The 13628-nt window shown below is 42.1% G+C and overlaps 1 protein-coding gene across 3 annotated transcripts in view; it reads right to left on the bottom strand.

The window, feature by feature from the left end:
• The window catches only part of gpd2 (glycerol-3-phosphate dehydrogenase 2 (mitochondrial)), a 41886-nt gene that overhangs the window by 15975 nt on the left and 12283 nt on the right, over positions 1-13628 (bottom strand). For all 3 annotated transcript variants that reach the window (XM_084050606.1, XM_084050607.1, XM_084050608.1), the window contains 6 exons: positions 11835-12006; positions 9559-9683; positions 7628-7725; positions 6742-6905; positions 3057-3221; positions 916-1060 (listed from right to left, as the gene is read on the bottom strand). In XM_084050606.1, coding sequence (XP_083906732.1) covers positions 916-1060; positions 3057-3221; positions 6742-6905; positions 7628-7725; positions 9559-9683; positions 11835-12006 — 869 coding nt within the window. The remainder of the gene's footprint in view (positions 1-915; positions 1061-3056; positions 3222-6741; positions 6906-7627; positions 7726-9558; positions 9684-11834; positions 12007-13628) is intronic.

The following is a 13628-nucleotide window of genomic DNA, read 5'->3' as shown; positions in this document are numbered from 1 at the left end:
TCTCCTTTGTGTCTCCTACCGGAACCGCTGCCTACTGGTCTGCTGGTCATCAAAACTAAAACTGCGACAAAAACTAAAAAATATCTATGAATTCAAGTCTCTAAAGGGTGACTAATAGGTAGGAAAAAAAAGGTCGTTAAATAACTGTCCATGAATTCAAGGCTTCATGGGGTGTGTTATTGATAGAAAATAAGTCATTTTTCGGGTGAACTACTCCTTTAAAGACCAGGCCCATTATAAGATGCTGCACTCTTGTCTTCTACCTCGAGCCAACCCAGACTAGCACAGTGAGATGGGATTAGTTAAGGTAAAGAGGAGCCGGTCAAAACCGTCAAAGAAGACGAAGACGGAAAGTTTAGCGGGGAGGAAGAGGAGGGTGTGTGGAAGGAGGACAGAGGCCGTAAGAAGAACAATTGGGGGAGGACAGATGAAGAGTAGAGATAGCAGTGGGTGGGGGGGGGCATATAGAGGAAGGGGAAGAAGATATGAGAGAGAGAGAGAGAGAGAGAGAGAGAGAGAGAGAGAGAGAGAGAGAGAGAGAGAGAAAGAATTAGGTGTCTGGCATTTCCGATGCCGTTCAAAGGGCTGTGTTGGCTAGAGGCTCCCTCGGGTTTGGCTCAATAAGCTTCGGTGAACTTTAAAAGCCTGACTTGAGGAAGAGAAGGAGAAGAAAGAGCAGCATATTGGTGTGTTGTGTCTGTGTTGTAATAGCTAAGGTCCTATATACTCATGGAAGCCACACATCCCAGCATGCTTTGGTGAGCTCGGTAAATGTGTTCTGCACATTATCGACGTAGACGTGTGTGATCACGTATAGATCACATCACATCTCTCTTGTATTTTCTTTTTATTTCGCACTTTCGCGCAAATGTGAGATAGTGAAGTTTTAGGCCCTTGTGTCGTGTCGTGTTGTACCTGTAGTATCCAGGGATCACAATGTGAACTCCGGCGCTGGGCTGGCAGATGTTCTCCAACTTCTGGTTGTCCATCTTCCTCAGAGAGTCGGTGAAGGGGCCCGTGGCGTTGATCACACACTTGGCCCTCACGTCAAACTCATCTCCTGGACCAGGGCGAGACAGATAGGACAACATGAGAGCGGGCACGAGAGATTCTAGTAGAAGATTCTAGTAGAACGCCCCAAAGATTATAGGCCATTCTACTTCTACTTTATTAACTTTTTTTAAACTCATCCCCCTTTTTTATAATACTGTTGTATATTTGTATATTTTCCTAGTTTATGTGAGCAACCAACTGAGTGAAAGTCATTGTACACTTCGTATAAACGTACTTGGCCAATAAAAGTCATTATGGATCAGTCTATGTTTCAGCCCTGTTTTTGTGGCTGAATGTCAGCACACAAAAAAACAGCTACAAGGAAAATATCCTTGTAGACATTCAACATACAGCTACAAAATAAGAGGTCCTCAAATGCAGGGGAAGTCAAGTCATTTAAGGGGGATAGAGCTAGATTTACAGTGCCTTGCAAAAGTATTCACCCCCCTTGGCTGTTTACCTATTTTGTTACATTACAACCTGTAATTTAAATGTTTTTTTAATCAGAATTTTATTTGATGAATCTGCACGAAATAGTCTTAGTTTTGAAATGAAATGAGAAATATATATATTAAAAAAAGGATTTTTAAAAATAAAGAACTGATAATTGGCATGTGCATATGTATTCACCCCCTTTGTTATGAAGCCGCTAAAAAGTTCTGGTGCAACCAATTACCTTCAGAAGTCACATAATTAGTGAAATGAGTCAGGGTTGGGTTATAAAAAAAATATCCAAATCTTTGATGATCCCCAGGAGCACCATCAAATCCATCATAATCAAATGAAAAGAACATGGCACCACAACAAACCTGCCAAGAGAGGGCCGCCCACCAAAACTCACGGACCGGGCACGGAGGGCATTAATCAGAGAGGAAGGTGCTCTGGTCAGATGAGACTAAAATTGAACTTCTTGGCCACCATGTTTCACTGTGGGGATGGTGTTCTTGGGTTGATGGGATGTGTTGAGTGTGCGCCAGACATAGCGTTTTCCATGATGGCCAAAAAGTTAAATTTTAGTCTCATCTGACCAGAGCACCTTCCTCCATACATTTTGGGAGCCTCCGACATGCCTTTTTGCAAACTCAAAACGTGTCTTCTTATTTTTAGCTGAAAGAAATGGCTTTCTTCTGGCCACTCTTCCATAAAGCCCAGCTCTATGGAGTGTACGGCTAATTGTGGTCCTATGGACAGATACTCCAGTCTCTGCTGTGGAACTCATCCAGGGTTACCTTTGGTCTCTGTGCTGCCTCTCTGATTAATGCCCTCCTTGCCCGGTCCGTGAGTTTTGGTGGGCGGCCCTCTCTTGGCAGGTTTGTTGTGGTGCCATGTTCTTTTCATTTGATTATGAAAAAGATTTGGATATTTTTTTTATAACCCAACCCTGACTAATTTCACTAATTATGTGACTTCTGAAGGTAATTGGTTGCACCAGAACGTTTTAGGGGCTTCATAACAAAGGGGGTAAATACATATGCACATGCCAATTATCAGTTCTTTATTTTTTTAAATCCTTTTTTCTATCCTATTTCTCATTTCATTTCAAAACTAAGACTATTCCGCGCAGATTCATCAAATAAAATTCTGATTAAAAAAACATTTAAATTACAGGTTGTAATGTAAAAAAATAGGTAAACAGCCAAGGGGGTTGAATACTTTTGCAAGGCACTGTAGGTAGGTCTTCAGAACACTTTGTCATGCCTCCTTCAATGCATGAGTAACTAGCAGGCCGCTTCTTATCACCTGACGGGGGGAGTTTCCCCCGGTAGGACGTAGCGCGTGGAAGGAACACGTTATTCCAACCAGTTCCTTTCCCCTCCATCAGGCACAGAGTGCCGCGCTATGAGCTTGTAGATCTGCTATTTTTGAAAAATCTTGAAAGATTTTCTTTTAGATTTTTTTCAAAAAACTGTTAGGATTTAGAAAACATTTTTAAGAATTGCCTCAGGTCTTAATGGGTTAATATATCAATCTTCTCACACACACACACACACACACACACACACCGGTGAGAACGTCTCTACAGTGGGCGCCGCACACCCTCTCCGTGCCCGTCTGCGGGTCGGTCTTCTTCAGCAGGTGGAGCACCTCGGTGTAGTTGGCCACGGCGGCTCCGTGGCGCACGGCGGTGAGGGCGATGGCCAGGTTCATACGGGCGTCGTTGTGCTGCCCTGTGGAAGGAGAGCGAGGACAGTGAGGAGAGGCAGGGCGGACTTCACACAGGCGTGATATCGATTCTCGGGTGTGTAATTGATAGAAAATAAGTCATTTTTTGGGTGAACTACTAATACTGTTGCTAGACCAGCGGTCCAAATGGACCCTTACAGGTTTGTAACTCTGAGAGTGTGCAAATGGAACCAAATGGACTCTTACAGGTCCGTACCTCTGAGAGTTATGGGTTAGGGTTAGAATCCAAATCAAATAGGTTGAGAATCACTGTGCTAGACAAATATAAGTGTATTATTATCACAGGACTACAGACAAAGTACATGGACACACAGGACAGGACTTGTATACTATATACTACATTCAGACAATGCAGACTATACATTAGGCAGCTGGCAATGTTATCTATCTCGAGCTCCTAGACTCCACTTTTCTTTTCTCCTCTCCTCTCCTCTCCTCAGTGCCGGTGGAAGAGAAGGTCAGATTCTAAAATGTCACGGCCGTGATTGTTCCAGACGGCATAATTGGAGAAAATCCTGCATGCCCCCCCCCCAACCCCCCAACCCACAGCCCCCCCTTCCTCACAAGACCAGGGGTGGGGGGAGGGGGAGGTGAAAATCAAACAAAGGCCACTTTGCACAGAGACATTTCTCTCAGTGTTTGCAGCCTTGCAGTTGGTTTCTGGTGAGTTCCAGACAGCCATGTTAGACGGGCTCAATTAACTGAGTCTTCTCTTACTTTGTTGTGTATAACATTTGACCTTTTAAACTTTACATTACATTTTACATGACACCGACAGGGATTGATTAAGTTCTGTCTGTCTGTCTGTCTGTCTGTCTACCTATTTATAGCCACTTGAACCCTACCGCCCTATTCTGGGCATGTCACAATAGGCGAACATTCCATGAAAATAGCAGATCTACAAGCTCACAACACGCCAGCAATGCGACAATTGTGAGCTATAGTAGATCGGCTATATTCAGTATTTGGTGTAGAGGGAAAAAAGGGAGGGGGCCAAGTATACAACCCTGGGGGACTCCGATGAAGGAAGTACATAAGGTTGAGGTGGTTAATTAAATGCATTAGGACTGTAAAATAAAGACATTAAGATGTCCCAATAAATACAAAGTACACATTGTATACCTTTAGATGGTTATGCGTTGTTGTCGGGCAGAAACCGCTTCTCTCCATATATAAACATTTTGTGTTTTTTTTTCGTAAATGAACTCCCTACTTGATCATACTACAGCGTCACACAAACGCATCCAAAATAGCAGATCTACAAGCTCAAAACACGACACTTTTTTGAGCTTGTCGATCTGCATTTTTTTTTTGCTATTTTTGAATTTGCATTCGCATCCTGAAAAGTAACAGTTTTGGACATTTCCACCGGAAAATAAAAATTGAAAAGTTACACGTTTGTTTTTCTCAGGTACAATAACAGATTTTTGGAGAGCTAAATTAATCGTATAAAATCATATCAGCCTTAATAGCCGAGCTATAGGACCCCCCCTCGCATCCTGACGTAGACGCTGAAATACCGGGGGAAGTGGAGCATTAACATGGTCCCTGTGGACACAAACCTGCTATTTCCGTCATGTGAATAAAGAGAAGACGGCTCCCAGCCAGAGACGTAGCACATGGTCGGCCGTCTTCTGTGCCAATCTAGGGCGACACATACCCTCACCCCCCCCCCCACCCCCCCCAACGCCCTTTCTGTGCCACGGGGCACAGGTCTTCCCAGCAGCCTGTCAACACATTGTTGGTTAACCCATTAAGACCGGGAACGCATTTGTCATTTTAGATTTTAACCACTTTAACCATTATTTTATACTTAGGCTTTTCAAAAATAGCAGATCTACAAGCTCATTTTTTTTTTTTAAGCGAACATTTGTAACTCAAATCTTTGCTTCATGGGGGGGGGGGGGGGGGGGGGTCCCTGGAACAAAACATTTTGAGATGGGGGTCCGCGGCCAAATACACATCTAAAAATCTTTTCTAAATCCTAACAGTATGTTGCTATTATCAGAGGTGCAGTGCTCCAACTTTTCCATGTCAAGGACCCACAAAATGATATGTATTTGGCCCCCCCCCCCAGAAGCAAAGATCGGAGTTAAAAATGTTCGCATAAAACACAGATATTCAAAGATTTGCACACATTTTTCCAAAAATAGCAGCTCTATTTTTCCAAAAATTGCAGCTCTACAAGCTCATAGCGCGGCACCGAGTGCCGCGCTATGAGCTTGTAGATCTGCTATTTTTTGAATAGCCAAAGAAATGTTAAAATGACACAGATCTTAGTGGATTAAGGACCAGTGATGTGAAGAGCTACAGGCTGCTTCTGAGCGCTACTGTGGGTGATTTTTAGTTTTTTTACTTTGTGTGTTTCTTTCAGTCGCACATAATCTGCACAGAAGATGTGAGGATTACGCGAGGATTACGGCTCGATCACACATTATTGACCTAGCGATGTTTTCAGTCGTAAGAAGCAGCAGAATGTACGTAACATGTCAGTGCTTGTGGTTCGAGCCTACAGACGCTGTTGTGTCTTTTATAGTCTATCATATTATAATGCTGTCTCTCATCTTATCAAATAGAAGCTCTGAAGACATGATGGCTTCTGACAGTCACAAAACCATATCCAATGTGTTTTTACACCTTCGACCTATGATGAGTACATGGGGGGTGAGGGGGGGGGGGCAGTTAAGGCTTAAAGGGATAGTTCACCCCAAAATGACTTTTTTTCTATCGATTACTCACCCCATGGAGACTTGAATTCATGGATTTTTTTTTCTTTTTTGCATTCCTAAGCCAATAATTTGATGACCGGCAGCGGTTCCGGTAGGAGACACGAAGAGTCTTCTTTGTGTCTCCTACCGGAACCACTGGCTACCCGTGCGCTGGTCATCAGATTATTGCCTTGGGAATGTGACAAACAAAATATCTATGAATTCAATTCATTTCAATTCAAGTCCCACTTGTTACTAGGTAACAAGTGCGATGTGTAAATAGGTGTCCCTTATTTCAATATCTGAGAGTTGGCAACCCTAACCTTGCCATACCTTAGCTTTTGCTGAACTGACGCCACTGGACACACACACAAAATAAACAGGTACAGTGAAAAGACTAGACAATGTGCTCCTCGGAGCACAGGTACTGTCCGCCAGTACTGTTCCTGATTAACCCTGTCTTACCTCACTTCAAAAGATATAAATGATCGTTTGAAGTGACACACATATTTATAGGCCTCTATTTCATCATGCGTCTCGCTAGCCAATCAAAGCACACCCTTTCAACATATTGTCACGTGTCACGTGAAGCTTGACCAATATTAGCTTGGTGGACACACGGAAGGACGAGAACGAAAACATAGTCTCCTGGCGGAGACAAATATGATGCTGCTTCATCTCTCTCTCAGCGCCTTGGCCTGAAAAACATTGAAGACCCCTGCTCTAAAGCAGTGAATCCCAAACTGTGGGCAGAGGCTCACTGGTCAGTTAGGGTTAACGGAACAACTCTACTCACCATCATAGTAGACGATGGCTCCCACCAGCTTGTCTCTCTTCAGCATGGGGAACAGCTCCAGGGCTCTGGACTTGCTGAGCACGTAGCTGCTCTTCACACACTGGGAGCCGGCCACCAGGTCGTACATCTTGATGCCCGCCCAGTAGTAAGGCAGCTGCCACCATCTTGGGAAATGCACACATAAAGCAAAAATAAAACCTCACGACTGAAAATGTTTGAAAACAATCAACACAATATGTAAAATGATGAAGCTTTAGTATTATTGTTCCTGCTGTTCTACATATCGTGACCAGGTGAAGAAATCACCCAGGGACCACCCCGTGCAAGATCTGTGTTGTGAAAATGTTTCCAGAATATTCCAAAAATGCATATTTATATTTTTGAAAATAGCAGATCTACAAGCTCCTATGCCAACGTGACCCGTGGCTATTTTCAAATAGTCGATGGGTCGAAGTGGTAAACTTGTGCACTGTAGTGTAGACCAGGGGTCTTCAACAGGGGGTCCGGGACCCCTAGGGGGTCCTCAGAGTTACTACAGGGGGTCCGCCAAATCTGTGTGTGATAAGATTTTTTGTTTTGTTTTTACCTTAACCACTTGAACACTAACATCCCTTTTTCTGTGGGGAACTTTAGACAAAAATAGCAGATCTACAAGCTCACAACGCCTCGCAGCGTGAGGCGTTGTGAACTTGTAGATCTGCTATTTTTGGCAAAGAGGGGGGAAAAGAGCAGACCAAGTAAACAAAAGCAGTTTAATCTGAAACACAATTTTATACAATATAGAGTAGGGGGTCCCTGCTTCATCTCTCTCTCAGCTAGGGGGTCCTTGGCCTGAAAACGTTGAAGACCCCTGGTGGAGACTGTAAGACTGTAGGTCAGGACTTACTTGTAAACAGGCAGCATGATGGGCAGCGGGCCAGAGAGGTGAGGAGCAATCTCCAGCAGGTTGGCTCGCTCATGAAGGGCCTCCTTCACCATCATGTACTGAGGAACCATGACCAACCAATCAGTACTTGGACACAAACTGAATTATTTCCTGGTAATTACCATTGTTAATTGTTGTTAATTACCACTGTAATTACCATCTACAGTGGCGTTTCTGGACGTTCTGGCACCCTAAGCACGATGGAGAACACATGCTGTGTTTCTAAAGACAAACAGTCCTTGTTCATTTGTAGTTCATTTGCTTTGAATGAGGTAGGAATGATGGTAAGAATAAAGTCTAAAATGAGTATCATCTCCAAGGCCACCGCTGTAAATAGACCGCATTTGTTTCCTTACTCATCTTTCCTCTTTCTAAAATGGCCCATGATGGCTTTGAACTTTTCAAAGCCATCAAGAAAACCAGAGACAGACGGATGCCGTTTAAAAATGTCCATAAAAAACACACCTGTATACTTTTGTGTCCAGTCTTCCTCATATTTCCTCTTTCTAAACTGTCCCCTGATGGCTACCCATCGTCCACACGTAGCAGCACTATATACTGTAGGCAATGTCAGTATGGCTGCGAATTCCAGGGACCATGTCTGGGTCACAAAATGTGCATATCTGGCAGAAATACTGTAGCTCAAGTTGACCATTCTATGCAAGACCACAATACACCTACCATCTAGTCTCGCGTAGCCAGACAACTATTCCACAATCTCTGAATGTTATATAGAGTCTGGAACTACAACTCCCAAAATCCGAGAGAGGAAACTGTCACTTCGGTTCACGAAAATATATTTTAAAATATCTTTACATTTTACTTTTAAATTTCCATTTCTGCCTAGCAGCAAGCTATGTATACTTAGATGATTTGTATTTATATTAGGATACATTTGCGCGACTGTAAAGACGAAACGGAAGTGGGGAGGAGGCTCCACATCAGGTTTATATTCTAATCATGATCAGAGCTTCCGAGTCCCAGACTGTATGACCGGAAACATTTGAAAATTGTGGGAGGCAACAGTGTGGTAACGCGAGACTACGTACCATCCAACTGTATGAATGGAAGGCTTTCTCAAATTGTGTCAATTGGCCTGAAAAAATAAAAGCTGTAGACCCCTGCTGTACATTACAGTAGAATACAGTGTTAATGGACCCTTCATGTTTACTCTCTCAATGAACACTGTGGGTTTTCAGTGTAGATGCCATAGATCAGGGGTCTTCAACAGGGGTTCCGGGGACCCTTAGGGGGTCCTCAGAGTGACTGCAGGGGGGCTGCCAAGTCTTTGTGTTTTTACACATTAACCACTACTTCAACCCAACCCTATTCTGAGGGAAACATTAGCTGAAAATAGCAGATCTACAAGCTCACAACCCCTCGCACTGTGAGCTTGTAGATCTGCTATTTTCGGCAAAGAGGTTTGGCGTAGAAGGAAAAAAAGCGGACCAAGTACAGAGCCAAACGTCAAGTTTACTAAGTATTGAGGGTTTAAGTGGTTAAATATCTGAAAATATACATTAACCCATTAAGACCTGGAACGCATCTGTGTCACTTTAGATTTCTTTGGCTATTCAAAAATAGCAGATCTACAAGCTCATAGCGCGGCACCAAGTGCCACGCTATGAGCTTGTAGATCTGCTATTTCTTTTCAAAAAGCTGTTAGGATTTAGAAAACATTTTTAAGAATCGCCTCAGGTCTTAATGGGTTAACATATACCCAACATACAAACAAAACCATTAATTGACACAACACTGATGACAGTGCTGTAAAACAAGGCTATGAAATCTATGAAAAGGTTTAATCTGCAACAAATTTGCACAATATGTAGTTGCTTCATCTCTCTCAGCTGAGGGGTCCTTGGCCTGAAAAACACAGATGCCTACAGTACCTGTTCATAATCCAGCTTCATGATGGCTTTCTGCAGGTAGCGCACTCCTCCGTGGATCAGCTTGGTGCTGCGGCTGCTCGTTCCCGACGAAAAATCATCTCTCTCCACCATGGCGGTCTTGAGGTCTACGTTCCAACGAGAGGAGAACAATCAAATCCTGATTTATACTTAGTCATATTCAGTGTTGGGCAATATTACTTATAGAGTAATGTTAATTATTACATATTACTCCTTAAAGTGATAGTAACCCCCAAAATTACTTTTTTTCCTATCAATTAGTCACCCCATGGAGACTTGAATTCATGGATATTGTTTTGTTTTTGTCGCATTCCTAAGCCAATAATTAGATTCCAAGTAATATAACATTATTACTTTTTTAAAGGGATAGTTCACCCCATGGAGACTTGAATTCATGGATATTATATTATATAATTCTAACCTCTCAGACAAACAAAATAAATGGATTAATCAGGGAAATGGTCTATGTTTACGTATGATATGGCTGAAGCTGTGAATAGGTGGATGGTTGTAATCCTTTTTTACATTTTGTGTAATTTGTATTGCTTTGCATGGTATAGCAAAATGTTTACTCTATATTAGTCAGCACTCAGCATAACCTTAAACCTTAAATATGACACAGCTGAGTTGTATCACTTATAATTCACGCCGAGGAAGGCTTCGTAGCCGAAACGCGTCCGTTTGTCATGTTGCCTGCATGCGTTAATAATAAAATAACAAGTGTCTGAATGGACAGAACATGAGTGCTGGCTGGCTATCATTCCTTGAAGCTGTGTATAGACAACAATGACATATATTGATGGCAGTAGGGTGCTTTAAGGTCAAATACTTGAATACAGCCATTGTAAAGTAAGCGGTCTGGGTTTGTTCCCATGCCATTTTTATGAGTGATCCAGTAATCATGACAGAACCCAGTCATTTCTTGTTTCTTGTAATGCCGTGGCGGGTGAAAGCATTTGAAAGCATGCACATCTATGCACTGATGATGATGATTAGGACTGGGCAATATATCAATATTATATCCATATCATAACAGACTAGATATCATCTAGGATTTGGGATATTGTAATATCGTGATATGGCATACTAAGTGTTGTCTTTTTCAAGTTTTAATCACTTAAGCCTTATTTTATACATAAAGACATTCTGAACATTGTCCAAAAACAACAAACAACAACAAAAAAAAGCATCAACAAGCTTGTAGATGGGCTATTTTTGCCATTTTACAAAAAAAGAAAAGGGAAAAAGAATTGATATTATCGCAATACAATAAAGTCGTCAAATATTGATATTGAGGTATGAAGAAAGGAGGCACTGGAGCAAACTCGGACAATTGAAGACTTTCTTTCATTATTTATTCAAGATGTAGTAACATTGAATGCTTATAGTCTGCACCCTGTTATTACTAGAAGAAACGCTTCAGTTGTCAGAGCTTGCTCCAGTATCTTCTTTACTCATGCCTTTCGACAGTGTCAAACTTTTTCATGTCAAGGACCCCTAAGATTATATGAAGGTTTGTGACGCTATATTAACCCTTTAAGACCGGGGAAGCATCTGTGTCATTTTTAGATTTCTTCGGCTATTCAAAAAAAGCAGATATACAAGCTCGTAGCGTGGCACCGAGTGCCGCGCTACGAGCTTGTAGATCTGCTTTTTTTTATTTTATTGTGAAAATGTGTGCAAATCTTTGAATATTATATATATTTTATATTTTGTGTAACCCAAATCTTTGCTTCTGGGGGTCCCTGAACCTAAATATTTTGAGATGGGGGTCCGCGGCCAACTACATATAATTTTGGGGGTCCTTGACATGAAAAAGTTTGGAACCAGTGACATTTTAGCAACATATATATATATATATTTTTTAGGATTTAGAAGACATTTGTAGAATCCCCAGAAGCAAAGATTTGAGTTACAAATGTTCGCTTAAAAACAATAGATATTCAAAGATTTGCACACATTTTCACGTTTTTACAATAATAACAGGTCTACAAGCTCATAGCGCGGCACTCGGTGCCGCGCTATGAGCTTGTATATGTGCTATTTTTGAATAGCCAAAGAAATCGTGCGTATCCCGGTCTTAAAAGGGTTAAATAATTTAGCTGGGGACCCCCCCCAAGGACCCCCTGGGGGTCCCCGGCTCCCAACCCGTCTTGAGGCGCGGCGGTTATCGATGTTGAGGTACTTGGGACAAAAATGATATTAGATGTTGTCCATATGGCCGGCCAGCCCTAGTGTTGATGATGGTGTTGACTCACTGCGTGTGACAGAGTCTAAGGCACATCCTGACCCGGTGGCCCCTCCCCCCACCACCAGAACGTCAAACTCCTCCTCCTCGCGCAGCGCGCTGAGCTGGGCCTGGCGGGTGGGCAGCGCGCCGGCGAACGGGACCTTCAGCTCTGCTTCTGCTGCAACGTGGGCCAGCCGCGCCTGGAGAGCACACACACACACAGAGACATGCACACACACACACACACATACAGTAGATACGCACACACACACAGAGAGAGACACGCACACACGCACACACACACACACACACACACAATTAGAAAGTCATCTGGTTCAGATTCACTATAGTTCATACTACACTATATGATAATAAACACTACAGAAAAAACTAGGTTTCTATGTTAAATTCTATGTTAACTTCTACTGCGTGTTTTAATTAGCCATAGCGTAGCACATTATGATAAAAAAAATGAGTTTTTTTTTTAATGAGAGAGTAGTGTAGAAGAGAAACGGGAAATTGAGAGAAGAAGGGAAACATGCAAGACGTGACAGAGCCGGATTCAAACTCGAATCCTGACAACTTCATTCATGTGCTCTGTGAGCCACCAGGCACCCCCTGCAGTGCTTTATACCCTGCTGTGCATTATAACGGCCATATAAGCACATCATGTTTGGACTGTGAGCATTATATGTACTTATGCATGAATCTCACCGTATTAGAAAACGGTGTGATTTGTGCCTTTGTGCGCTGTTGTCGGGCAGAAACCTCTCACCTCCATATTTGAACTTTTCGTGTTTTTTCGTAAATTAACGCCATACTTGATCATACTACAGCGTCACACAAAAGCATCGCGCCACGTTTCAACCTTAAAGATCTGCTATATCCTGAAGAGTAAAGGTCCTTTACACACCAGGGCGATTTTTTCGTGCGAATAATGCGTTTTTTTAAAAAACCTTATAAAGTCAATGGCTCCGTACATGGAGCGAAAAAGCGAAAAAGCGAAGCGAAAAAACGTCTTTTAATTATTCGGAACGAGTCCGAATTTTGCGTATATTCGCTATATTCGCCGGTATGTAAGGACCTTAACAGTTTGGACTAGGGCTGGGACTTTAACTGATTCATTTAGATTAATTAATTACAGAAAATTAACGCGATTAAAAAAATTAATCGCATTGTAATCGCGCTTAGTGTATGCACCACACTGGACGAGTTTCAGGTGTACCGATCATACCAGTGCACCAACCAACAGCCAACACACCCCAGTGCACGCAATGGGACAAGAAGCCGATCAGACTGCTTTGCTTGGCCCAGTGGATGGGAAATTTAGATTTAAAAAACTCTCTGATGGAAGCGTGGATAAAAACACGGTTGTGTGCAGAACTATTTTTTGTTGCTTAAACTTATGTATTCACTCATTGATTCACTCATATACCAAAATCTGTTTTAACTGAAAAGAAATTGCTTCTCAGGTCAAATAATTTAATTTAGATTAATTCATTACAAAGCCTCTAATTAATTAGATTCATTTTTTTAATCGAGTCCCAGCCCTAGTTTGGACATATGAGGTTTTCACCCGACAAGAGACAATATAATATCATGTTCGGACTACAGGATATTAAAATGTAACATTGATAATAATGTGCTTTAACGGAATGTTGATTCAATTCAAAATAGGATGCTAAAGGGTGAGGCTGAGTAAAGCCAAGCAGCCAAAAAGCTTTATAATATCCAATACTGTCTTAGTTAAAATAACATATTCACCCATTACTACAAAGCAAAATGATGAATATTAATTTAACTCTGAAAGTGTAAGAGGAAT

This window comes from Gymnoscopelus microlampas, assembly GCF_963454915.1.
Source record: "Gymnoscopelus microlampas genome assembly, chromosome: 24".
NCBI lineage: Eukaryota > Metazoa > Chordata > Actinopteri > Myctophiformes > Myctophidae > Gymnoscopelus > Gymnoscopelus microlampas.
The sequence above is the reverse complement of the archived record's forward strand: the minus strand, read 5'-3'. Positions and strand labels throughout refer to the sequence as shown.